The sequence below is a fragment of the Natrix helvetica genome, assembly GCF_964273705.1.
Source record: "Natrix helvetica genome assembly, chromosome: 5".
Taxonomy (NCBI): Eukaryota; Metazoa; Chordata; class Lepidosauria; order Squamata; family Natricidae; genus Natrix; species Natrix helvetica.
This window is the reverse complement of record NC_138551.1, coordinates 39,308,291-39,335,194: the sequence shown is the minus strand read 5'-3', so window position 1 is coordinate 39,335,194 and position 26,904 is coordinate 39,308,291. Positions and strand designations below refer to the sequence as shown.

At 39.3% G+C, this 26,904-nt stretch overlaps 1 protein-coding gene across 1 annotated transcript in view; it reads left to right on the top strand.

Annotated features, from left to right (window-relative positions):
- The window catches only part of CLSTN2 (calsyntenin 2), a 284,420-nt gene that overhangs the window by 182,800 nt on the left and 74,716 nt on the right, over positions 1 to 26,904 (top strand). Inside the window, exons 3-5 of the mRNA XM_081953844.1 lie at positions 723 to 918; positions 1,744 to 1,952; positions 13,737 to 13,886. Of these exons, the coding sequence (XP_081809970.1) occupies positions 723 to 918; positions 1,744 to 1,952; positions 13,737 to 13,886 (555 nt within the window). The remainder of the gene's footprint in view (positions 1 to 722; positions 919 to 1,743; positions 1,953 to 13,736; positions 13,887 to 26,904) is intronic.

Sequence of the window (26,904 nt, the reverse complement as noted above, 5' to 3'; positions counted from 1 at the left end):
TTCCATATATAAACTGGGAAAATTTCTTGAAGCATGGACAATAAATTGCAAATGAGTGATCAGGTGGCTAAATTCTTCATTCTTAGCTGCAGTGGAGACTCTTGGCAAATAAAAGATAAGAGCAATTAAAATAACTACCGGTATATACTGCAAGTAGAAAAATATATGAATATCATGTGAATAGTTCTTTTCAAAAAATGTTAAGTATGGAAGGACAGTGCTCTGAATATGTGTGCATAGTGAGTATAGACATATGTGTACCCTGTGTCCCTAATGTTATCTATAGTATAGGATTCTGCTTTTTTTTAGCAAGTATAAAGAAAATTAAATATCCAATATTTTCAAATTGCAACTTTATTTTGTATATTAATCATGATGAGTCAGTTGTTAGCATTTATTAATAATTGTATTCAGAAAACTGCTTGTATTGTTTTTTTTTTAAATAAGAATGTTATAACTACCAAAATCTTTCAAACAATGGGTTATAAACTGCTTGCACAATGTCCATATAATTTTTCTGGATTTCTTTTTTGTTATTTTGTTATTGTTTTAATTAGACGGATAACACACACACAAAACACTCTTCAATACGTCTTCCAGCTAGCATGTCGATTGGTTACATTTGAATTCCGTGCATTACTACAATCATTCTTTATACTTCATTCAAATTAAGTTGTGCATTTTAAATCAAAGAATATACCTCTTTTTGTTATTTCTTGTAGGTGAAATCTGTGCTTTTAAAATCCATGGACAAGAAATGCCCTTTGAAGCTGTAGTCCTAAACAAGACATCTGGAGAAGGTCAGCTTCGAGCAAGAAGTCCAATTGACTGTGAATTGCAGAAGGAGTACACATTTATCATTCAGGCATATGACTGTGGCACAGAGCCTAGTGGAACAAACTGGAAAAAATCTCACAAGTGAGTGACAACCAGGAGTATGTGCTTTGGGATGTACACTTACAATTCAGGCTGAATAGATCCTTCTAATGTTCAGCAATGTTGCTAAAGAAGGAATTAAAACAAAATTCATAGGACTGCATGTTAATTTTTTTCTTGTTCTCTGATCAAGTAAAACTGGTTTCTTCAATAGTACATTTAGATAGAATAGCAATTATTTTAAACACACTAGTCTGCAGTTGTAGTAGCTATATACTCTCTTTTACCTATTAGTAAATGATCAGCTGATTTTTGAAATTATTACTTTGTTTATATGTCCCAGATTATTTTGATTTCCTTTCATTTTTTGTGTGTAATCTGTAATATAGATGATAATGTAAACTAATGTTCTATTCTTGACACTTGATTCTTAGTAATGTATAATCATGTTCTAAATGAAAAATACAAATGTTTGTTGATTTAACAATGTGAACATTTAAAGTGTTGGTTACATTCAGTATACATGGCAATCTCATTGTGAGAGGGTATTATATTCTCTCAATATTGTGAAAATTGCAACATTTAACATCCACATAAAAGCAAATAAAATAATAGAGAAGTGCAGTAAAAAGTGAAGTTAATCCAAAAATTAGTTTAAATAAGTAGTTTTCATTAAAATACATATTTTAATTCTATTAACTATTGGTAAGTCTTCAAACTTACATATTTTCTACCCATTTTTCATATAGAAATTGTATTATTTGTAACACCAATTGTTTATAAAATTTAAGCAATACATGCCACTGTCCATACTACAGTGGATTTAGAAAATAAGTAGAAATTGAGAATAATAGTCTTTCTTTTTAGAGCTGTGGTCCATATCCAAGTAAAAGATGCTAATGAATTTGCACCTGCTTTTAAAGAAGCATCTTATAAGGCTACAGTGACAGAAGGAAAGATCTACGACAGTGTATTACAGGTAGAAGCCATGGATGAAGATTGTTCCCCTCAATACAGCCAGATATGCAATTATGAAATTGTCACAACTGATGTTCCATTTGCCATTGACAGGAATGGTGAGTGCTTGACATTTGACATATAATGCATTTTTTGGAATATAAACTGAGAGATATCTTTCTAGAAAGCATTTATTTTTCTATCAAAGTTGGCGTTATGGTGGCTTCTAATTTTCCAATTTTGTCTTGAAAAAAGAAATAACTTCAATTTATTAACCATATTTGTCAACCAATTGTAATCTATTTAAGACAATCTTGCTTAGAATCAGTACAACATTCTTCAGATTCTACTGTTCATTCTGAGTATCTCCTGGATGTTTGTTTAGTATTCAGAACTATTTTCTTTTTTAAAAATCACCTAGAGGAATCAATAAGAATACCTTCTTAGAGAAAATTAACTTAAAATTTTAAATTAAAAGCAAGGAGGAACCACTCTTTTTAGGCACCAGAATCAATTTAATGAAATAGTGGAAAAAAAACTAATAATTAAAATAATTACCATCTTTCAAGATTTTCATATAGTCTTAGTACATTGATTGAAATATTTAAGTATTCTGATGTCTGATATTATTAATAGTGTATTAATAACATCAACATGTTATAGGATTTCAATCATTTTAGATGTTTTTATTTTAAAACTTAGAACCTCAGCTATGAGGTATCCAGTTTATAGATATTTCATTCCAGTGTTCCAGATTTTAGTTAACTGAATTCATTTGTTTATTTTCTTTTCAGTGAATTTAAAGTTTAGGGATCAAATGTACAATAATTGTATATTTTTAAGAAATCCAGATGTCTTTTTCCTAGATTGTATGTCAACCTTACTTTTTTCATAAATATATGATTGGATCCATTCTGCATTTAAATTATTATATCTTGAGTAGACATATTTATATATAACATATATTCATGTAAAATTATTTCCAGGGTGCTGGAAATAGTGAAGATTTTTATTTCTGAAATTCCATCAGTGGATTACCAAAATTATAAATTGAAAATGAGTGCAGAGCCTTTTTTCTCTCTCTTAGAAGCCATTTTATGTTGCAACTGCTTTAGAGGAACTAATTCCCCATTTGACACTGACCTCAACCTCTATCTGAACTGCTTTTTCAAAGTGCATAACTAAGAGTCAGAGGATAATGGAAAAAGTTAGGACTGGTGAAATTCAGATGGCAGTTAAAGAATATGTATTCAATGACATTAGAATAATGTCACAGTAATAATACAGTTATGTAAAAACATCTTGATGTCATACACAGGTGGGTAACTTGCCCTTTATGTGTGATGTATAATGTAAGTTCTATAATTTGCCACACTAGGTGCTCTACAGTTACTCCTATTGGCCCTCTTCACATTTCAATTGCTTGATTGAAAGACTGGCACTTTGTATATTTCTATGAAAGAAATATAAGTTAAATGATGTAATAAAAAAACTATTAGCCTAGTTCTTTGTTGAAAGTGTTCTAAAACAAAGGCTCATACAGCATCTAGATCCACGATGGTGAACCTATGGCACGCGGAGCCATTTGTCAGGGCACACGTGGCTTTGCCCTGTCAGTTCCAGCACGCATGCCAGCTGACTTCAGCTTTCGTTTTCGGCCATTTTTTTGCCCTTAACTGCTGCTTCTAGCTTGGGGAGAGCAGATCGGCTGAGCCCGGCTCTCTCTCTCCTTCCTTGGATGGATCTGGTGGGATGATCAGGCTTTCTTGCTGGGCTTGAGGAGGGGGGAGGCAGAACTGTTGTCCCTGCCACCTCTGGGTGCATAGAGACGATGCAGCAGGGCAGGAAAGTATCCGGTCTTACCAGAGACCATAGAGACCATGCCGGGAAAGAGGCAGGCTGACTTGAGCGCAGGCAGGCGGTTTGCCGGCATGTCCTTTGCTTGTTTGGGGTACTCCCATTCACCCTTAGTGCCGGATAATGCTTTGTCATGCAGGCGAGGGCTGGGCCCCCCTCTGCAAGACGCATGAGTCAGCTGCCCTGAGCTGGCAGAAGTGGTGAGTGCAGATGGGCATACGTTAATCTTCTCCCAATTACCATCGCACCTGCCCAGCTTGCCCCCCCCCCCCCACTGGCTTCCGAGCTAGGAGGCAGAATGACCTCCTCCATGGGAGAAAGGCACAGAAAAGGTGTGCAGTAGGGAAGCAGGTTCCTGGAGGTGTGTGTGAGAGAGAAATATCAGACTAGTGGGGCGGGATGTTTCCCCTGTTTGCCACAGCAGCGCTGGGCTGAAGCACCCCGCTGGGCATTTGGAGCTTCCCTGAAATCTCCCCCCGTGGACCTGAGGGGAAAGCCCCCTTTTTTCCCCCTTCTCAAATTGCGGGAGAGCGACACCTCTCAACAAGTTGCCGAGCGTGCCGGCTAGCTAGAGAGACTAATCCACAAATGAAGCCTAATCATAGCCTCGGCCCAGCAGGCGGGTGGGCAAACAGGCGCCCTCTCTCTCTCTCTCCCTGGCTCGCTTGGACTGCATGGATTTCTTAGCTCTCCAAGCTTGGCTTCTCAACTCTGCGGCCAGCACCACGCCTAGCCAGTGACCCATTCACCGGCTGGGCACGAAGCACTGGCCGCAGAGTTGAGAAGCCAAGCTTGGAGAGCTAATCGGAGGTGATGCACACTCTCCCTCCCTCTCCTTCCCTCTCTCACCAGGCACACCGCGATTTGAGAAGGGGAAAATAAGGGGGGCTTTCCCCCCCTCGTCCACAGAGGGAGCAGCGCTGGGCTGAGGCATGGAGAGCTTTGCTTTGTTTTCTTCCTCTTCCTTCTCTACAATCTGTACAAAACATTCAGTTTCTAGTGCAGCTGTTGCTCTCAAGTTACCTTGAAAAGAACTCAATATTTTCCCCCTCCGAGTCAAACATTCTGTTCAGAGCGCCTTCAATGCCTGACTCCTTTTAAAAATTCCTATGAACAGCAGTACATATGTTTATTCAATTTTATCTTTTTAATCGTCCTCTGCTTTGAGCTTGAAAGGAGAGGCTGGGCTGAAATCTGCAAAACACACTTGAAGTTTTGCCATGACTTTTTGCAAAACTGTCAGAGTTATTTTCTCCGTGTCAGTGAAAATGAAAAGCAAAGCTTCCACCCCTCAGCCCAGCGCTGCTCCCTCCTTGGACTTGGGGGGGGGGGGAACCCTTTACCCCTTCTCAAATCACGGTGTGCCTGGTGAGAGAGAGAGAGAGGGAGGGAGAGGGGCCGAGTCTACGATTAGAATTCATTGGCGGATTAGTCTCCACAGCTAGCCAGTGAGCTTGGCAACTTGTTGAGATGTGCTGCGCTCCCGCAATTTGAGAAGGGGGGAAAAAGGGGGCTTTCCCCTCAAGTCCACGGAGGGAGATTTCAGGGAAGCTCCACCTCCCTGAGACTGAAAATGCCCGGTACTTCAGCCCAGCGCTGCTCCTGTGGCAAACAGGGACACCCCCCCTGCTTGTCCGATCTCTCTTTCACCCCCCCCCCTGCCCCAGGAATCTGTTTCCCTACCACACACCCTTTCTGCGCTGGTGGAAGGCGCTGGACATTGGGAGCATTGCACTTGCAACCGCCCGCCAGCCATCTGGGAGACCGCTGCTGTTGCCAGGTGCCTCCTGGCGCAGTTGAGTTGTGCTTGGCTCAGCGGTGTGTGGGTGTGTCATGAGGCTTCAGGCCAGGACCGCGCAAGCATGGCTGCCCCACCAAGAGTAGTGATTGCCTTTGTTGCCTCTGAAGGCGGCAGGGAGCAGCAGGTGCTGCGGGTGCAAGTGGAAGGCTCTGGAAGGCTCCGGCGGGCCTGGGGGCTTCAGAAAAGCAATTTTTGCCCTCCCCAGGTTCCTAGAAAGCCTCTGGAGCCTGGAGAGGACGAAAAATGAGATCATTGCGGACTCAAAAGAGGGTGGGTTTTGCATGTGCATGTGTGGGTGGGGGAGTTGCATGTGAATGCGCGTGGGGCTGCGCGCATAGGAGTATGGGTGTGGCACGCCCACCCATGACCCCCCTGTGCTCCCCACGCTTTTGACACGCAATGCCAAAAAGTTTCGCCATCACTGTTCTAGATCATTTAAGGAGCTGTAGTTTTAATTTTCAAGCTTGCTTTTTTGAGCAATGCAAATATTTTATTCTTATTATCTTGCTTGCTGAGAATTAATTCTGTACAATATTTATATATATTTTTTCATTTTCTGTAATATAAATGCTGAGATTATGAATTTTATGAAGGAATTTTACAGAATTACCGGAAAGAGAAAGGGGAAAAAAACCTCACTTCCTACCTTTAGAGACCAAGCACCAAGATGAATTTAGCAACAGTGAGTTGAAGATTAGTGTTCAAGTCAAATAGTTCCTAAAGAACAAAAAACTTCCTGCAGAATACACAATATATAATTATCAGGCCCAAGGACATTGTGTTTGGGTTCAGTGCAAGAAGCTCCTAGATTTCATGAAATACATCACAAGGTTCCTTGAAACCAGTATGACTGAGCTACAGCTGTTATGGAGCCAGATCAATGTGTAGATTAAACCTTCTGAGATATGATAGCATCATCCTACTGCCAAATTGATAATTCTCTTAATGATCTTGAAAAGGACAGACATAATTTTGTGGATAAAAGAGATATTCTTGTAGAAGAGACCCAAGGCCTGGATGATTAATCCATATCATTTCTGGTTAAGAATATTTTTCTAAAGGGCAGTAGGACTTTGGCTATGGACAACTTGATCTTTACAAAAGTGCTAAAGTTAGGGTGGTCATAATCCACACTAGATTCAATGACACCATGAAACATACTTGGGCAATTGTAGAAGTCAAATATAGGCATCTAGATAGACACTGAAATTCAGATTCACATGCCATGTATTCTTAGAAACATGTGCCAATTAGTCAGGCACAGTTCATGAATGCCGATGTATAGATGAGACAGTGTTGTCAGGAGAGATGGATTTAAATTATTGGGCACTGGGGATTTAAAGGACGTGTCAAACCCATCAAAACAAATGGGTCTTGAACTGAAACTCTGGTACATAACATCTGAAAGTGGTGAAACTGATTTTAAACATATCCTTAAAGTCAAGCAATTGTTATATTTAGTTTAATTTTAAAAATCTAAAGTAATATACAGTAGATTGGAGCAAAAAACCTTAATCACACAAACACTGATCAGTTTTGCTCTGCAGGAGATGAAGAACAATATATTATTTCAATGTTGTATTTCTGAGGCATATTTCACATTTATACTGCAGTTAGGTCTAGGATTGATCCTAAGCGTGTCTCAATTGAAGCAGCACTACTGCTTTACAGAACAGCTAATCTGGGAATATCTCAAGTTCTGGTTTATAATGGTTGCATAATAAGACCTCTTTTGCAAGCAGTATCCATTCTTCAGCCAGTCTAACTTTACATCAGTATCCATGCTTTGGTTACATCCCAACTTACTAATACAATGTGTTTACTTTTGACAAGTGCCTAGAGATGTCAGGTGGAGCAAAACACGTCAAATAGGATGCTAGCCAGTAACCAATGGACATAGTGCAATTTTGTTTCATGATATTTTAATTGTCCATTCTTTTTTTTTTTGCTTGAGTGCCCCAAGATGTTATAGCAGGATATAAAATATTAGTATCATATCATATGTCATACAATACAATAGCAGAGTTATATATTATATATCATATTATATATCATATCATAATGCTATAAACCAATTATTTCTATATGGTACAAACTTTTGCTGCAATTTCTTAGCTTTGATTACTGTAATCTTATTTGTGAGTAATAAGATCATGAATACAGAACACTGCCCAACATTTGAAAGAAAAGAATAGTCCTTTATAGTTTGCAATTCCTACACTTATATTTGAACTCCATGAAGCTAGAGATCTTGTTGGAAATATTTATTTCCTTTCTTTGTAGGCATTTTGTGGCTCTGGTGATCTTTCATGAATGATTAAAAGGCTTTTTAGAAACCAATCTTCTAAAGCATTTATGTTAACAGTTGCAACTTTTTATTTAGCTTTAGGGGATATTAAGATTTATGTTATCATCAGGAGTTTATTCATTAAAAGCAGTGTGTTACTTGGGACTGTGGTTATAATGTAGGCCAACTGTACAGAGATTTCTTTTAATGGTTAGAATGACTGCCAGACCTTGGAGGGTGAAGTAAGTTCTTAGCTATTTAACTGTCACTAGAACGAGCCTGTTTCCTATATTGTTCTCTTGGAGGCTGTTTTCAAGCTGTCTGGAGTCAGTGCAAAGTTGATGGAATGAGGTTTGAATGAAACCTTATAGATTATGTTTGAAATTAAGTACATAGCTAGGGACTGCTTACTGAGGGTGCATGAATGTATCATAATTATGAACTGTAACCATCATTTATTCATGATCATAGGACAATACCTTTCCTTTTAAACTTAATTCTTCAATTGAACAAACAAGTTGTGAAATCAGAGAAGTGGGATTTCAAATATAAACAAGGCTGGTCTTTGTTTCTTCAATTAAGAAAAGAACTATTTTCCATCAATTGATGTTCCAAAATAGAAAAATATTATAAAGGTAAACTTAAAGGCCTGTAAAAATATTGTGTATTTATGTAAACACGTTATATGTATGTAACACCACCACAACGTCCAGTTTGAATATACATAGGAGTAAGATACTTGGCCAGCTAGCCATACAGCCAGAAAATGAGGTCCTTAGCACACTTAGCACCCTAGCCTGGTTGAAATTTGATGAAAGGTTGAGGCCTTATAAAAGGTTGAGATCTGGTTAAGGCCTTATGAAAGACTAAGAGGGATAAGAGCATTCTCATTTCCATATATTAGACTGTTGGTATTGAAATATTAGAATTTCCTAAAAAGTTTTATTTATTTATTTTGCCATGGACAAGCAATCTCTGGCAGTCAAAATTGACCTGAAGGCAGATGAAATGATAGATTGCAAGCAATTAGTTAAATGGTTGCTATCTTAAAAGAAAAACAGAGTTAAATATAAGAAAAATGAAAAAAGAGGATGATTAAGAAGAAATTCAGTTAATCAAATGGAAAGGGAAAGGAAATAACCAATATAGTAAAAATGAAAGGAAGGATATCTGGAATTAAAATTAGAGATTGACACATTAAGAATCAGATATATGCATATGGGACTTCGTTAGCCAAAGTAGGGAAGTTTTAGAGAGCTTAATTAAGATGACAAAATTAGAAGATAAATATATAAAGATATTTTTTTTAAAAAGGAAAGTAATGTCAATCAGTGTGCTTCGTGTGTTTTGTATTAAGCTACTGAGGAACGAGAGGAAGCTATGGTAACAATGAAGGCTTTATTTTAACAGAACTAGTTAACCAACAACAAGAGCAAGAGTCCCCTGTCTGACAGTTATTTATACTATTAGCTGTCAGACAGGCAACCAATCGGGAGCTTGCAATTATTCCGCCAGCCAGCAGGTGCACCTCAGCCAATAGGGATCTTCTCAGCTTGTCAATAGCCACGCCAGGACATAACACTCCTTCCCCCCGGATTGCGCAGACATAGTCCTTTAAATAGGCGGGCCGACGCCGACTCCTCCCTGAGCGTCTCAGTTCTTGGGCTGGAGCCGGAAGAACAGGTTGTCGATTGGACTCCTCCACTGCTGGATGATGGGCATCATCAGTGATGGGAGACTCTACCCTCTGTGGCCTTCTGGAACTAACAGGTAAGCCAGCCAATGAGAACGCATCAGAATGTGGCCAGGGTTGGAGTGCTGGGTCTTGCCAGTAGGCATCATCCAAGGTTTGTTTGGGGTGTTGTTGAACACGGTTTGGAAGTAACTCAGCTGCAGGTTGGTGTTGCAGAACTTGGCGCCGCAGTTGATCTATGTGGCAGCGCCACTGGCATCCATCATCTAGTCGGACCGTATAAGAACAGGGCCCGGTTACTTGTGTGATAACTCCGGGCACCCATCTCTGATCCCTCTGGCCGTTACGGGCACAGACTCTATCCCCAGGTAGGAAACTTCTAGTGTGACCTGTCTCTGCTTGCGGGGAGTCTGTTTCATATGTGGGGTGCAATTGGTCCAGTAACGTCCATAGGCACCACCCCATTAATAATTCAGCAAGACTTTTGCCTTACACTGGACAGGGAGTGGAATGTTGGATTGTCAGGTAGTTAGTGATTTTCTCCATCAAGTTACCAGGGGCCATTCTAGAAAGAGACTCCTTGGCTGACCGAACTGCCCTTTCAGCCCTGCCATTACTGGCCAGGTGGTAATGGGCCACCAATATATGTCGAAAGCCTAATTTGTCCAAGAAGGCCTGGAAGACAGCTGACGTTAGTTGAGGTCCATTATCAGACACCAAAGTGTCCGGTAACCCATGGGTAGTGAACAGGTGCTGCAGGGCCCTTACTATTTCTCTGAAATAATTGATTTCATAGGTACTAATTCTACCCAATGGGAAAAAGCAGCCACAACAACTAAGATGGTTTGCCCCTGGACCAAGCCCAGAAAATCCACGTGGATGCGGGACCAAGGTCCATGAGGCAATTTCCATTTCTTCGGTGGTGAAACCGGAGGTGGTGAAGCCAGGACAGCTGACATGCTTGACAGCTGTCAACCCACCCAGCAATTTCTTCATCCAGTTTGGCCCACCAGACATAGCTGCGGGCTACCTCTTTCATCCGCAATATGCCTGGATGGCCCTCATGGAGGTAATCAAGGACCGTATGGTGGAGCAAAGGTGGAACGACCACCCTGCATTATCCCCATAATAAGCAATCCTTCAGTTCCAAACTGATGCCATCTATAATACAGAAGGAACTCTTCGGACAGCTTGTTCTTAGGCCACCCTCTGCGGTTCCAATATAGCACCTTGGAGAGAACTGGATCTCGTTTAGTGTGAATTGCTATATCAGTGGCCGTTAGAGGCAACTCAAGGTTCTCTATCAAGAGAACTGACATGGCTGGGGCTGGATCTGAACCCAGGGATGTCAAGGGGCAGTGGCTGAGGGCATCCGCATGCCCCATGTTTTTACCAGGATGGTATTCTAATTGGTAAGAATAAGCCGCCAAAAGACCATCCACTGTGACATGCGTGATGAGAGGATGTCCAGAGTAGGGCGGTAGCCAACTATAATCCCTAATAAGGGCTTGTGGTCAGTAAGGAGCAAAAAGTGGTGGCCATATAGGTAGTTATGGAATCGCTTGATTCCTGCTATGGCCGCCAAAGACTCCTTATCCAGGTGACTATAATTTCTCTCAGCCTTGGACAATGGTTGCCTCTGTCCCATTAGGGCATCAGTGTCTCAAAACTGTGAGGTAAAAATTTTTTATGTCCAGATTGCTTTTCGGAATCCGCAGCGCGGTTGATAATATGTGACTTCTCACTGGGTTTCCTAGCTCTTCTGCCAGCCTGCTGCTTGAAAGGTGCATGTGTGGCATGGCATATGTATGATAAGTGGCCCATCTTCTCACAATTCCTACAGGTGGCCGTCTTGAACTTGCAATTGGAATGCAAGTGGTTACTGCCACAGCTTAGGCAGCCGGAATTGGAAGCTTTCGCCTTCGCCTTCCATCTATTCCCTTGGGTTGCTCCGAGGCAACTGATGTCATCATCATCTCCCACTGAGGTCTCTTCTCCATCACATTGCTGATTGACTGCCGCTAAAGAGGAGGCTTGACTGTGGGCAGCCTGGTACCTCTGAATTTTGGCAGCAGACCTGTCAGATTGTTCCGCAGCTCTAGCCTCATCCATAGTGATTTGCAATGTAAGCTCAGATCGAGCTAATAAACGACGTTGGAGATGCATGTCTTTTACTCCACAGACCAATTGCTCCAATAGAACCTCATCAAGGTTCTGGAATTCACAATGCATGGCTGAATTCCTCAATGCAGCCATGTATTGGTTCACTGTCTCACCTTCACCCTGAGTGCACTTTTGGAAAGTATGCCGACGGGCTATGCGAGACGGGGCTGGAGCATAATGGGCTCTTAACTTATTAATCAAGACTTCCCATGGTAGTGAGTGCACAGGAACAGGAGCAGCTAGAGCCCTAGCTGTGGAGAACATCTCCGGGCCACACGAGCTTAAAAAATAGCCTTGTTTCCTTTCAGAGGAAATTTCAGCAAAATCATTTGCATTGAGAAAACATTCAAATCTCTCAAGGAATGCTTCCAAAGATTCCTTGTCTGGCATAAAAATGACAAAAGTGGGAATCGCAGACATGATGGTGAAAATAGTTGTGAGGCAAAAAAATATTTTTTTTTTGTTTTTTTCCTCATTAATGTCTAAATTTGGTGGGTGGGTGTTTAGCCAGTGCTTTGTATTAAGCTACGGAAGAACGGGAGGAAGCTATGATAACAATGAAGGTTTCATTTTAACAGAACTAGTTAACCAACAACAAGAGCATCGTCCCCTGTCTTACAGCTATTTATACTATTAGCTGTCAGACAGGAAAGCAATTGGGAGCTTGTAATTGTTCCGCCAGCCAGCAGGCGCACCTCGACCAATAGGGATCTTCTCAGCTTGGCAGTAGCCATGCCAGGACATAACATAGTGAACCACTCACAGTTGATGGTGAAGAAGTATGGAAAGCAAATTGTTTTCATGGAATCTGGAACAGGTGAAAATGGAGAATATGGTAGCGTAGCAAAGAAAACAAAGATTAATTACAGGAAGGACATAATTACTTTGGACAAGTTCATGAAATTTAAGGGCATTTAATGATAGTGAAGACAGAATATTAAAGGAATGGTCTTTCAAAACGAATGGCTGTGAAAACAGAACAATGAAAACAGTGAGAGATATATATCCTTCAAATCATTGCTTGATAATAGTTGATATCATGTGAACTGTAAGAAGAACCAATTGGGGCCAAATAACAATTGAATCTTCCTTGTAGCTAAAAATAGAAATTTGGTTTTCTGATGATGGATATGAAAAAAATTCTTTGCAACACTGAGTAAACTAAGTGAAGTACTGGTCAAATTTACCATAAATATTGACAACAGCCTTTATTTTAACCAAAATAAATCTTGCCAGTGATGTAGAAGTGAAGCAACTGGAGAGAATGAGAAGAAAAAACTAAACCTCCAGATTGTCATTGCTGTTGATAAGTTGTCAAATCTTTAGGCATTTCCAATACATTCAATACAAGATCACTGGTGGGGCAGTGGTTAGCATGCACTACTGAAAGCAAACTCTGGAGTTCCATCCTGTCTGGGCTTGAGATTGACTCAACCTTCCATCCTTCTGAGATTGGTAAAATGAAGACCCAGATTGTTAGGAGCAATGTGCTGATGCTGTAAAGCATTCAGAGAGTGCTGCAAAGTACTACGGGGCAGAATATAAGCCTAAATGCTATTACTATTGCAAGAGAAAAATTTAACATGATAAATTTTCCCAGACACCAAGTAATTATGAAAGAACAGAATTATTAATTTGCTGAAGGTGCTATGTGGCTTGTTGATTCAGCAAAGAAAGATGGTATCCATACATATTCTTTCATGTTGCATTAGTCTAGAGATGTGACCTTAATGCAGAGAGTAGTATGCATTTTCATCGCTGCATTCAGTATGTTTCTATTTCAAACTATACTTGTAATACTTTGCTATTTTCTCTGTGTCTGATGAACCTAATCTGGAGAGTCAGGTCCCATCCTGTATAAGATGATAGCTTGATTGTAATGTTCTGAAGAACTTTGAGAAAAAGAAAATAAGAAGTACATTAAAGAAAAGATCTCATGAAGTTCAGTCTTTCTTCTAGTTTTTTGTTCCTATTTCCTTTTATATAGAAGTTCTTTTGCATACTACTGGCGATTATTATAGGTTTCATTATACTAAATGGCACTAGTACAGTAAGTTGGCAATGAAACAATAGCTTTTTATTGTTCTGTGTTATACCTACAGGGAATATCAGAAATACTGAAAAGCTCAGCTACGACAAAGAGCATCAGTATGAAATAATGGTAACAGCTTTTGACTGTGGGCAGAAACGTGCAACTGAAGATGTCCTGGTACGTGTTGAAGTTAAGCCTGTGTGTAAACCTGGATGGCAAGGTAATAATTGTGTATCGTTATTAAATGTAAGTCTTAATTTAATTATACATTTTGTAATAGAAATAAAAAAGAATGAAAGAATAAAGAAATTATAATAACAAAAGCTTAATCATAATTTAGATTTTAGCTTCAAAAAATAGAGTATACAATTTATTTGCTCAATCCTGGTTATAATAGAATATTCTTTAAAAATTATGAAATTGCCTAAATTAAGCCATTAGTAAGAACTCCTTGGCTCCTTAGATATGGCTTCATTACTAGATTTCATTCAACATCAACACTAATTTACTAATTAGAAGTTGGTTTTATAATATTTAGACAATATTATATTGACAATACTAGTGGTTGGTCCTTGTAGTCTCAGTGTATCAATCTATCATTCTGACACAATTAGCCTATCACTGCTGCAGGAAATTAAATTATTGAAGCAACAAATCAATGCAATTGAGCAAAGAAATATACCTCAAATGCCTGGATCTATTAGCACTACTATTCTAAATATACAAAGTCTATACAATTTTAAGGATAATAAATAAGAACAGTGGGAGGTGCCATTACAAGTTTAGATAAAATAAAAGCTTCCTGTCAGTTACAAGTTTAGATAAAATAAAAGCTTCCTGTCAATTAAAGCTTTCTGATTATTTTGCACATATTCATGTAACCCTCTCAAGAATATGATCATGGTTTGCCAATTTTTTTTCTGATTTTTTAAAAATACCCATCTAGCCCACGGGCATCAAATTGGCTGTGTCGTGTTGCCATTGTGTTACATTTCGTGACATTTTCCCTCTTTGTGGAGCTGTAGTGGGCTTGGCCTTCGTGTGATGCATCTGGCCCACGGGCTACCAGTTTGACCACCCTAATCTAGTCTATAGTCATAGAATTTCCTTATAATTCTTCCCAACCCTGATTGGCTCTTTGGTTTCAATCACAGTCAAATAAGATTGCTGTTTTCTCTAAATACATAATCATAATTAACTGATCAGCTACAGTATAATCAAACACCTACCATCAGCAATGAAAGTAATCACCAATTGTGTTAATAAAACTAACAATCACGGTGCTTAACATTGTCACTACTGCTGTTTTAGCCTCATCACTAGTGTCATGGCTAAAGCAATTTATACAGACGTTTGGTGACCATTTTTCAGTTGTTTCTGATTTTCATAAATGAGTAGTGGGTAGGTTCAGAATAGTAATAAAGCCAATACAATGGGCTGAAAGTAGCCATAATAATGATAATGATAATAAACAATAACAACAATACATTATTATTATTATTATTATTATTATTATTATTATTATTATTATTATTATTATTATATTCTATCACAGCGGCCAGTTCTTTCGCCAGGGGCCTAGGACGTCGTAACGTATTTTCGTAATATACGTGCAGATCCAAGCAGTGCAGCTTTTTGCAGTTGACTGATGGTGATTTTGTCAAGTTTTAACTGCTTTAAATGTAATTCCAGTGCTTTTGGAATAGCACCCAGTGTGCCGATTACCACTGGAATTACCACTGCTGGTTTGTGCCATAATAGTTGAATTTCAATTTTTAGGTCCTGGTATTTCGTGATTTTTCCATGTTCCTTCTCGTCGACCCTTCTATCACCTGCTATTGCGATGTCTATGATTGTAACCTTATTTTTCTCAACCAGTGTGATGTCTGGTGCGTTATGCGCCAGTATTTTGTCTGTTTGTATACGAAAATCCCATAGGATCTTGACCATCTGATTTTCGGTGACTTTTTCAGGCTTATGTTCCCACCAGTTTGTTGTTTTAATATTATAATTTTTGCACAAATTCCAGTGGATCATTTGTGCTACTGAATTGTGCCGCAATTTATAATCAGTCTGCATGGTTTTTTTTACAGCAGCTGAGTATGTGGTCAACAGTTTCATCAACTTCTTTGCAGAGTCTGCATTTGGCATCATCAGAGGATTTTTCGATTTTGGCCTTAATGGCATTTGTTCGGATAGCTTGTTCTTGCGCAGCCAGGATTAGTGACTCTGTTTCTTTCTTTAATGTACCTGTTGTTAACCATAACCAAATTTTTTCACTGTCCACTTTATCTTTTATTTTTTCCAGAAATTGACCATGCAATGCTTTGTTCTGCCAACTCTCCATTCTTGATTTTATCAAATCTTTTCTTGTTTTGTCTGTTGGGCCTTCAGTAGATTTTTGTTCTTTACTTCGATTAATAGATGTTCTTGACTTTCTTTTAAATAATCAGCCAGTGCATGTTTTTCTTCTTCAACTATTTGCTTCACTTGTAATAATCCTCTGCCACCTGATTTTCGGGGCAGGTATAGTCTATCAGTGTCACCGCGTGGATGTAAACTGTAGTGCATTGTCATTAGTTTCCTGGTTTTTCGGTCCAAAATGTCCAAATCAGCTTGTGTCCAGTTAACTATACCAGTTGTGTATCTTATAACTGGTATTGCCCAGGTATTTATGGCCTTGATTGTATTCCCACCATTTAATTTAGATTTCAAAATTTTCCTAACTCTGTTGGTGTACTCTCTCCTGACAATAGTTTTTACTTCTCCATGTTTGATGTTATCCAACTGCAGAATGCCTAAGTATTTGTAGGCTTCATTTTTGTTGCATTTAATTGGTTGGCCATTGGGCATTTCAATTCCCTCACACACAGTGATTTTGCCCCTTTTTATGGATACAGTGGCACATTTTTCCATACCAAACTGCATTGAAATATTGGTGCTGAATACTCAGACTGTGTTTGTCAATGATTTGATTTCTATTTCTGACTTACCATAGAGTTTCAAGTCATCCATATATAATAAATGCGAAATTTTTTCAGCTTCTTTGGCTGTTTGGTAGCCTAATCTCATTTTTTTTAACATTACCGATAGCGGGATCATCGCGATGATGAAGAGAAGGGGTGAAAGTGAATCACCCTGGAAAATTCCTCGCTTGATATTAACCATTCCGTAGTTCTCATTCCCTACTGCCAACTCGGTTCTCCATTGTTTCAGTAAAGGATGTAATATTTTTGCTAATGCCAGTTGTTTCTAAGCATTTTATGATCCAACTATGTGGCAATGTTGAATGCCTTTTTATAATCAATCCAGACCATATTCAAGTTCGTTTTTCTTTTCTTACAATTTTCCAATATCATTTTATCAATCAGGAGCTGATCTTTTGTGCCCCTGCTCCTTCTTTTATTGCCTTTTTGCTCTATTGGCAATATGTTGTTTGTTTCCAAATAATCCATAATATTATCTGCAATAATGCCTGTGAGTAATTTGAAGGTTGTTGGCAAGCATGTTATTGGTCTGTAGTTTTCAGGTATTGTTCCTTTAGTTGCATCTTTCTGAATCAAGTATGTTTTTCCAGTTGTCAACCATTCATCAATTTGACCATTTTGTAAAATTTCATTCAGTTGCCTGGCCAATATTGCATGTAAACTGGTCAGGTATTTGAGCCAGAAACCATGTAATTGGTCATTTCCAGGTGATGTCCAATTCTTTACTTTTTTTACTCGATTTTTGACCATCTCAGTTGTTATTTCTAATACTTGCATTTGTTTGTTCTTTAAGTTGCTAGCATCTGCCCTTAATTTTTTGACTTTTTGTTCTAATTGGATTTTCCACTTTGGCTTTGATGCTTTTTCCGTTGTGTAACTAGGTGCTTTGATTTTAATGCCTAGTTCATTAGTGACTATTGCAGCTGCACTGTACATTAACTGATTCGTTTCCAAGATGGATCCCGATTCAATTGTTGAAAGCACTGCATTAACCATTTTTGTCAAGCTATTCTCCAAGGCACCTGAGGACAGAACAAGAAACAATGGGTGGAAACTAATGAAGGAGAGAAGCAACTTAGAACTGAGGAGAAACTTCCTGACAGTTAGAACAATTAATCAGTGGAACAGCTTGCCTCCAGAAGTTGTGAATGCCCCAACATTGGAAGTCTTTAAGAAGATGTTGGATAGCCATCTGTCTGGAACGGTATATAGTTTCCTGCCTAGGCAGGGGGTTGGACTAGAAGACCTCCAAGGTCCCTTCCAACTCTACTATTGTATTGTATTGTATTTTCATGATAGGACCCAAAAAATTTTAGGGACAGTTTTTAATGATGGTAAACATTGCCTTTCCTCACTAGCCAGAAAATTCTCCATGATCTTGTCTTTCAGTTCTTTTTGTTTTTGAGTTGGTTCATCAGTTGGTTCAATGGTAACTGGTTCTTATGGTAGTGTTATTTCCTCTCCAACAGCTTTCTCTGGGGGTTCTACTACGATTTCTTTAGTTGAGTCTTGAATATCAGTTAATTCCTCTTGTGATATTGTTGTTGGTTTTTTTTGCAATTTGCCCCGAATTTCCTCAAGTTCAACTTCGCTAAACACTTTGTTCCTTATAATAAATCGCCTTTGATCTGCTAGTCGTTGTTCACTAACATTTAAATCTGGATATTGTTGTTTCCATAATTCATACATTTGCTTTAAGTAGCCTCTTTTTTTTTTTTTGGCTTTGAGTTGTAATAACAGGCCATTATGGCATGATTTTCATCTGCACTATATTTTTGTCATTTTGTTGGCTGGTCCACTTGTAGCCCACTTGTCGACGGATGCCCAGAGACCTCAACATCCGCCGCAGCCCTTGTTAACCCGCGTGACGACCAATGCGGTATAGAATTTTTAGTTGTTTCTTTCACCATATTGTATGGGTTGGCGAGTTTTTATGGGACCAGGTTGCCAACCTGACCCCAACCCTCCTCCTTTCTTATCTGGGCTTGGGACCGGCAACGGCGGAGTTGTTGTTGTTGTTGTTGTTGTTGTTGTTATATTATTATTGTTGTTGTTGTTGTTGTTGTTGTTGTTGTTGTAAAATATCACGACCTGGCCATCGAAACTTAACAGCTATGGATGAAGCATGTAACAGTGATACCCATTGTCATCGGGGCACTTGGCACCATGTCCAAGAATTTTACAAGATACATCCACAAATTGCAGCTTCCTGCAATAACACCAGCAGAACTGCAAAAAACTGCGCTCCTTGGAACATCTTATATTTTAAGAAGGTACTTGGTTGATACCTAGGACGCTGGCAGCAAACCACATCAACCATTAGCATCAGTCACTGGGAGTTTCATGTTTAATGAATAAAGTATATAATAATTTCACACTTGGTGTACATAGATGATTTGAAGCTGTTTGGTAAAACAAAAGCTGAACTGAATTTATTAATTGAAAGCACAAAAGAATTTAGCCAAGACATTGGTATGCAGTTTGGAATTGACAAATGTGCAACAATGGCAACCAAAACAGGCAAGATCATAGAAGATGATGGAATAGAACTTGAGAATGAAGAAATGATAAGGGCAGTAAAACTAGAAGAAGGCTACAAGTACTTGGGGATTTTAGAGGCCTCTGACTTAATGAATAATGAAGTCAAGGAATTAACCTCAGCCAAGTACATTCGACAAATTCGCAAAATATTAAAGTCCAAACTGAGTGGAGGAAACAACATAAAAGCCATAAATACCTGGGCTATACCTGTGATTCGATACACTGCAGGAATAATTGACTGGACCCAGATAGAGTTGGACAATTTGGACAGAAAAACAAGGAAGTTTATGACAATGAATCATGCTTTGCACCCTAAAAGTGATGTTGACTGATTATATCTACCAGGAGCAGAGGGAGGTTGAGGACTCCTACAAGTAAAGCAGACTGTGGAAGAAGAAAAACACAGCTTGAATGATTACATCCAGAAAAGTGAAGAACCAATGATTAAGGAAGTATAAAGGAAGCCTTTTGAAGACAACTAAGTTAAAAGCTGAATATAAGAAAAAAATAATTGAGAAGCGAGCTGAAAATTGGAAAAACAAAGCTATGCATGGCCAATACTTGAAAAGTAATGAAGGCAAAGCTTACCAAAAACTAACCTGGAACTGGTTAAGATCAGGAGTACTGAAAAAAGAATCAGAAAACTTTATTTTGGCAGCTCAAGAACAAGCCTTAGGCACAAACTGCATGAAGGCAAAATGTTATCAAACATGTTACCAAAACAGTAAATGTTGCCTCTGTAATGAGAAAGATGAGACAGTTGATCACTTGATCAGCGGGTGTAGCCATGACCGAGTTGCTAAGATCATTTACTGGAAATTGTGCCAAATGTTTGGATTTGAGTACAGCAAAAACCATTGGGACCATCATGTTGAAAAGGTTTTAGAGAATGAGAAAGGCAAAATCTTGTGGGACTTCAGAATCCAGACTGACAGGCACTTGCCCTACAACACATCTGACATAACAATAATTGAAAAGAAAAAAGTATGGTTCATTGACATTGCAATACCTGGTGATGCACGAATTGAACATAAACAGCAAGAAAAGATTACAAAGTACAGGGACTTGCAAATTGAATTTGAGCAACTGTGTAAAAAGAAATCATGTGTTGTCCCGATTGTAATTGGAGCCCTTGGAGCAATACCTAAAGGGCTACCTTGTTATTTGGAAATTCTAAATTTATCTGACTTGGACATTCTGACTCTACAAAAAACCACCCTACTTGGAACAACTTATATCCTCTGACGTTACCTTAACACAGCGGTTCTCAAATAGTGGGGCGCGCCCCCCTGGGGGGGTGCGAGGCTCCGTAAAGGGGGGCGCGAAGGCTCCCTTTCCATCTGGGTGCAACGGCGTGGGCGGCGTGGGCGAGGCATAATATATCCCGCCTGGAAGTGGCAGCACTTCGGACTGTGGATTTTCATTGGCGCCGCGGGCTGGAGCTGTGCACGAAGCCTGCTCGGGCGGGGGTGGGAGGGAGGGAAGCATGGCTGTCCCAGGCTTCCCTCCCTTCCCCCCCCAGCCCAAGCAGACTTTTTGCACAGCTCCAGCCCGCGGCTCTGATGAGTCTCTGAGCAGTCCCCAGCGCTGCCACTTCAAGCCGGGATATATTCTGCCATGCCCTCGGCGGCGTCTTTATGCAGGTAGCTCGCCTCCCCGCCAGCCCGTCTGGAAGCGGAAGAGCAACAGCTGCTGTTGGGGAAGGGACAAAGGGGCGGCGGTCGCCCGATCTTGCCACCGCCACCCCTTCGCCCCTGGTAACGGCGACTGTTGTGCTGCTGCTTCCAGCTGGGATGCTGGAGGAGCTGCTGGCAGGGAGGGAGGGAAGAAAGGGAGGAGGGAGTAAGGATAGACAAGCAAGAGGGAAAGAGGAAAGAAGGCAAGCAGGCAGGAAGGAGGCAGAAGGAAGGAAGGAAGAATGGAACTGGAAGGGAGGCAGGGAAGGAGGGAGGGAGAAAGGAAGGATAGGAGGATAGGGAAAGAGGAAAGAAGGCAGGCAGGCAGGGGGAAAGAGGAAGGAGGGAACTGGAAGGGAGGCAGGAAGGAAGGGAAGGAGGAAGGGAGGGTGGAAGGAAGGATAGACAAGTAAGAGGGAAAGAGGAAAGAAGGCAAGCAGGCAGGAAGGAGGCAGAAGGAAGGAGGGAAGAATGGAACTGGAAGGGAGGCAGGGAAGGAGGGAGGGAGAAAGGAAGGATAGGAGGATAGGGAAAGAGGAAAGAAGGCAGGCAGGCAGAGAGAAAGAGGAAGGAGGGAACTGGAAGGGAGGCAGGAAGGAAGGGAAGGAGGAAGGGAGGGCGGAAGGAAGGATAGACAAGTAAGAGGGAAAGAGGAAAGAAGGCAAGCAGGCAGGAAGGAGGCAGAAGGAAGGAGGGAAGAATGGAACTGGAAGGGAGGCAGGGAAGGAGGGAGGGAGAAAGGAAGGATAGGAGGATAGGGAAAGAGGAAAGAAGGCAGGCAGGCAGAAGGGAGGGAGGTGCAAGGAAGGAAGGAAGCATAGATAAGCAGGAGGGAAAGAAGGCAGGCAGGCAGGGGGAAAGAGGAAGGAGGGAACTGGAAGGGAGGCAGGAAGGAAGGGAAGGAGGAAGGGAGGGTGGAAGGAAGGATAGACAAGTAAGAGGGAAAGAGGAAAGAAAGCATGTGACTACGGTGGGAGACGAGGAAAGACCGGTGTGCTATGTTATGCAGAGGTCTACTTATAACAATTTTATAGACAAATTATACTATTTACAGTCGCGCGGGGGGGGGGGGGCGCGAAATGTTTTCTTCTTCCTAGGGGGAGCATGACAGAAAATAATTGAGAAGCACTGCCTTAACAGTTCCTAGGTCCTTGGTTAGGACTCGAGCTGTTGAGCTACCAACCAGCCCCAAAGGCTGTGAATCTCACCAAAGATTAAAATAATAATAATAATAATAATAATAATAATAATAATAATAATAATAATAATAATAATAATAATAATAATAATAATAATAATAATAATAATAATAATAATAATAATAATAATAGATGATTTGAAACTCTATGGAAAGTCAGAAATAGAAATCCAATCACTGACAAACACAGTCTGAGTATTCAGCACCGATATTTCAATGCAGTTTGGCATGGAAAAATGCGCCACTGTATCCATAAAAAGGGGCAAAATCACTACATGTGAGGGAATTGAAATGCCCAATGGCCAACTAATTAAATGCAATGAAAATGAAGCCTACAAATACTTAGGCATTTTGCAGTTGGATAACATCAAACATGGAGAAGTAAAAACTATTGTCAGGAGAGAGTACACCAACAGAGTTAGGAAAATTTTGAAATCTAAATTAAATGGTGGAAATACAATCAAGGCCATAAATACCTGGGCAATACCAGTTATAAGATACACAGCTGGTATAGTTAACTGGACACAAACTGATTTGGACATTTTGGACCGAAAAACCAGGAAACTAATGACAATGCACTACAGTTTACATCCACGTGGTGACACTGATAGACTATACATGCCCCGAAAATCAGGTGGCAGAGGATTATTACAAGTGAAGCAAATAGTTGAAGAAGAAAAACATGCACTGGCTGATTATTTAAAAGAAAGTCAAGAACATCTATTAATCGAAGTAAAGAACAAAAATTTATTGAAGGCCCAACAGACGAAACAAGAATACAGAAAAGATGTGATAAAATCAAGAATGGAGAGTTGGCAGAACAAAGCATTACATGCTCAATTTCTGGAAAAAATAAAAGATAAAGTGGACAGTAAAAAAACTTGGTTATGGTTAACAACAGGTACATTAAAGAAAGAAACAGAGTCACTTATCCTGGCTGCGCAAGAACAAGCTATCCGAACAAATGCCATTTAGGCCAAAATCGAAAAATCCTCTGACAATGCCAAATGCAGACTCTGCAAAGAAGTTGATGAAACTGTTGACCACATACTCAGCTGCTGTAAAAAAATCGCACAGACTGACTATAAAATGCGGCACAATTCAGTGGCACAAATGATCCACTGGAATTTGTGCAAAAATTATAATATTAAAACAGCAGCAAACTGGTGGGAACATAAGCCTGAAAAAGTCATCGAGAGTCAGATGGTCAAGATCTTGTGGGATTTTCGCATACAAACGGATAAAATACTGGCGCATAATACACCAGACATCACACTGGTTGAGAAAAATAAGGTTACAATCATAGACATCGCAATACCAGGTGATAGCAGGGTCGCCGAGAAGGAATATGAAAAAATCGCGAAATGCCAGGACTTAAAAATCGAAATCCAACGATTATGGCACAAACCAGCAGTGGTAATTCCAGTGGTAATCGGCACACTGGGTGCTATTCCAAAAGCACTGGAATTACATTTAAAAGAGTTAAAACTTGACAAAATCACCATCAGTCAAATGCAAAAGGCTGCACTGCTTGGATCTGCACGTATATTACGAAAATACGTTACGACGTCCTAGGCCCCTGGGTGGGGCCCGACTAGTAATTAATGCCAAATCCGGCGAAACAACTGGCCGCTGTGATACATTTCTGTTGATGCAATAATAATAATAATAATAATAATAATAATAATAATAATAATAATAATAATAATAATAATAATAATAATAATAATGCCTTAAAAATAAGTATGTTCCCACCAGAGATTTGGGAGAGAATCTTTGTCTCCTGCTCAGCAAATTTTAACTTTTCCATTGTAGTAGCACTGGCATCCATGCCAAGCTTCAGTAATTTGAAAATATATCCAAAGAGTAATCCCATTAGTATCTAGAATTAGGGCCGAAACTTGAAAGTTATGAGTTGGGAGGTTGCAACAGAGCCTTATGATGTTTTAATTCAGCCCATGGGATCAGATTTATATTTAGGTTCAACATAAATTGTTTTATCATGTAAATTTATCCTTTTCAAAAGAAAGAATAATTAGGCATGTTTTATGTTTTGTATATAGCATGCAATAACAGCCAAGGGTTTATTTTTAGCATTTGTCTTTGTGACTGATTAAGTATCAAGCTTGACCTATTTAATGATCCATTGAGATCAATGCAAAGGTAATATAAAAGTATCTCAGGTAACATATCTAGGTCACATTCCTTTCCAATGTTCCCAGGTGATTAAAAATATTTTTTATAGAGAGCAAGAAGTGTCTCATCTTGAACAGAAATACAAATATGGCATATTTCTTTTCCATATTCCCATTTGTGAATTAATGTGTAAGATTTTTCTGGATAGCATTTGCTGATGATATGCAATGTAAGAATATATATACTTATATTATATGTACGTCTTAAGGCTACAGAAGTCCAAAGTGCTTGTCCTTGGGAGTGAGCTCGTTTTTTTTCAAAGTGAACTTTCAACTTTCATTGTAAATGTTGGCAGAGTGAATATAATTTAGGGCTAATTTTAGTAGTTTGTTCTTCCTAATCTCAGCTGTTACAACTTTCTTGACTCACTGGTATGCAGACTGATAATGTTTAATTCAATCTTATTGGGTACAGAATTTCAAACAGATTTATATGAAAAGTTGTATATAAAAATTATACATTTTCAATTAACAATCGGAGTTTATTTTTTGATTTTTTAAATAAGTAAATAAAGGCAAATATATTAAAAGGAAGTTTGTAAAAAAAGCATTTTTGTAAATTTTCTCATATCAAAATATCTGTGTTGATTTAGGACTGTCATAATAAATATTGCTTCTTTGCATATTATCCCAAATCACACAGAGCAACACAATCATGGCAGAAATCACATCTTTTTTAAAACAAATATTTCATTTTAATATAAAAAATCCATCTTTCATTAAACTGTGTTATCTGGGTACAAATATCTTGTGCAATAAAATTAGAATTTACAACCATACTCATTATTTATCTGCTCATGCCTTAATACTAATATACATAACATATCTGATACTATAACAATCCTCTTCTTAAATTATTTAATTCTATTAATATGTTTTCTATATTTCACTAATCTACTTTCATTTCTAACTTTCATATTTATTCTCTAACCATCAGTAGAATAGTTCTCATATGCTATAATATTCAGTTTGCTTCTTCTCTTTAATTGCAAGTATTAACCTATTCATTTCTCCACATTCTAATATTTTCCTAATCACATTCTCATCCATATGAATCTCTTCCAGTGTTGTGTAAATACAATCCTGGCTGCTGTTATACATTTTCTTTACTATACGTTTCTGGTACTGGACCGGGACGCCCTACGCACAGTCACCCATGCGCTGGTGACGTCTCGCCTGGACTACTGTAACGCTCTCTACATGGGGCTTCCCTTGAAATGCACTCGGAGACTGCAGTTGGTCCAGAATGCGGCCGCGCGGGTGATTATGGGGAGTACTAAGTACTCCCATGTGACACCTCTCCTGCGCGAGCTGCACTGGCTTCCTGTGGTCTATCGGGTGCATTTCAAGGTGTTGATTACGATCTTTAAAGCGCTCCATGGCTCAGGACCTAGTTACCTGCGGGATCGTATTCTGCCCCATACATCCCTACGACCCATCCGCTCGCACAGAGAGGGACTTCTCTAGGTGCCGTCCACCAGACAGTGCCATGGGGCGGCGCCTAGGAGCAGAGCCTTCTCTGTGGCGGGCCCAGCCCTGTGGAATGACCTCCTCCCAGATATTAGGACCACTACTGACCTCCGCTCCTTCCGTGTAAAACTCAAGACCCACCTATTCCAAATAGCCGGCCTGGCTCAATCATAACTTCATAACGCTCCTGATGGGTTTTTTAATTCAGTAATTTTATTTAATGGGATTTTAAATTATGTTTTTTAATTGTCTTTCACTTATGAGTCTACCTCCTCCATGCACATGTATATGTCTTTGTTCTTTATGTATGTATGTGTGTCTTTATCTGTATTTTATCTGTTTTGATTGTACGCCGCCCCGAGTCCTTCGGGAGAGGGTTGCGGCTAATCAAATAAAATTATTATTATTATTATTATTATTATTATTATTATTATTATTATTATTATTATTATTATCATTCATCTTATAGCAGTGACTCTTATTACAAATCACAATATTTGACCCATTGTGACAAGTGTTTCTGAGTCAGCTTCATTCATATCTATATTAGAATTTTTGTGAATAGGAGAGGACAATCAGAATAATCAAACTGTTAAAGAAACTGTTTATATCTCTCAGAATATTGCAGTATCAAAAGTGTTATTAATATAAAATGATTTTAATACATTTATTGTTAGTCTATTTGCATACTTTAATAAGAACAGCGTGGCTTAAATTTTTTATGCATAGTTATAGATAAGCAGAGTTCACTTGAAGTTCACTGAAATATAAATGCATTTATGAAGTTCTTTGTGGAATATGTATGTTTTTGCCATTTCATAAGTAAGAACATGAAGTAGTCCTGCTCCTGTATTTGTAGAGCATTCCACATGTGGAAATAATCTTAGAGGAATCAGGATTTTCTTTCCTGGAATACATTAAGGGTTCCTGGCCAAGGAGAATTTAATCAACAAGCATGAACTATTCTTATATATACCTTGAATGCACAAGGAAGTTTATTAAAACCTATCTATGCAGCTAGTTTGCAGCAAGGTATGTAGACTCACGGGATAAATCAGATACCTGATGGAGTAAAATAAGACCTGAGCTATAATCTAAAGAACAGGAAAGCAATGTAAAGCCACATTCAAGCATCATCTAAACTTTAACTCCCTGCAGATATCATCCAGAT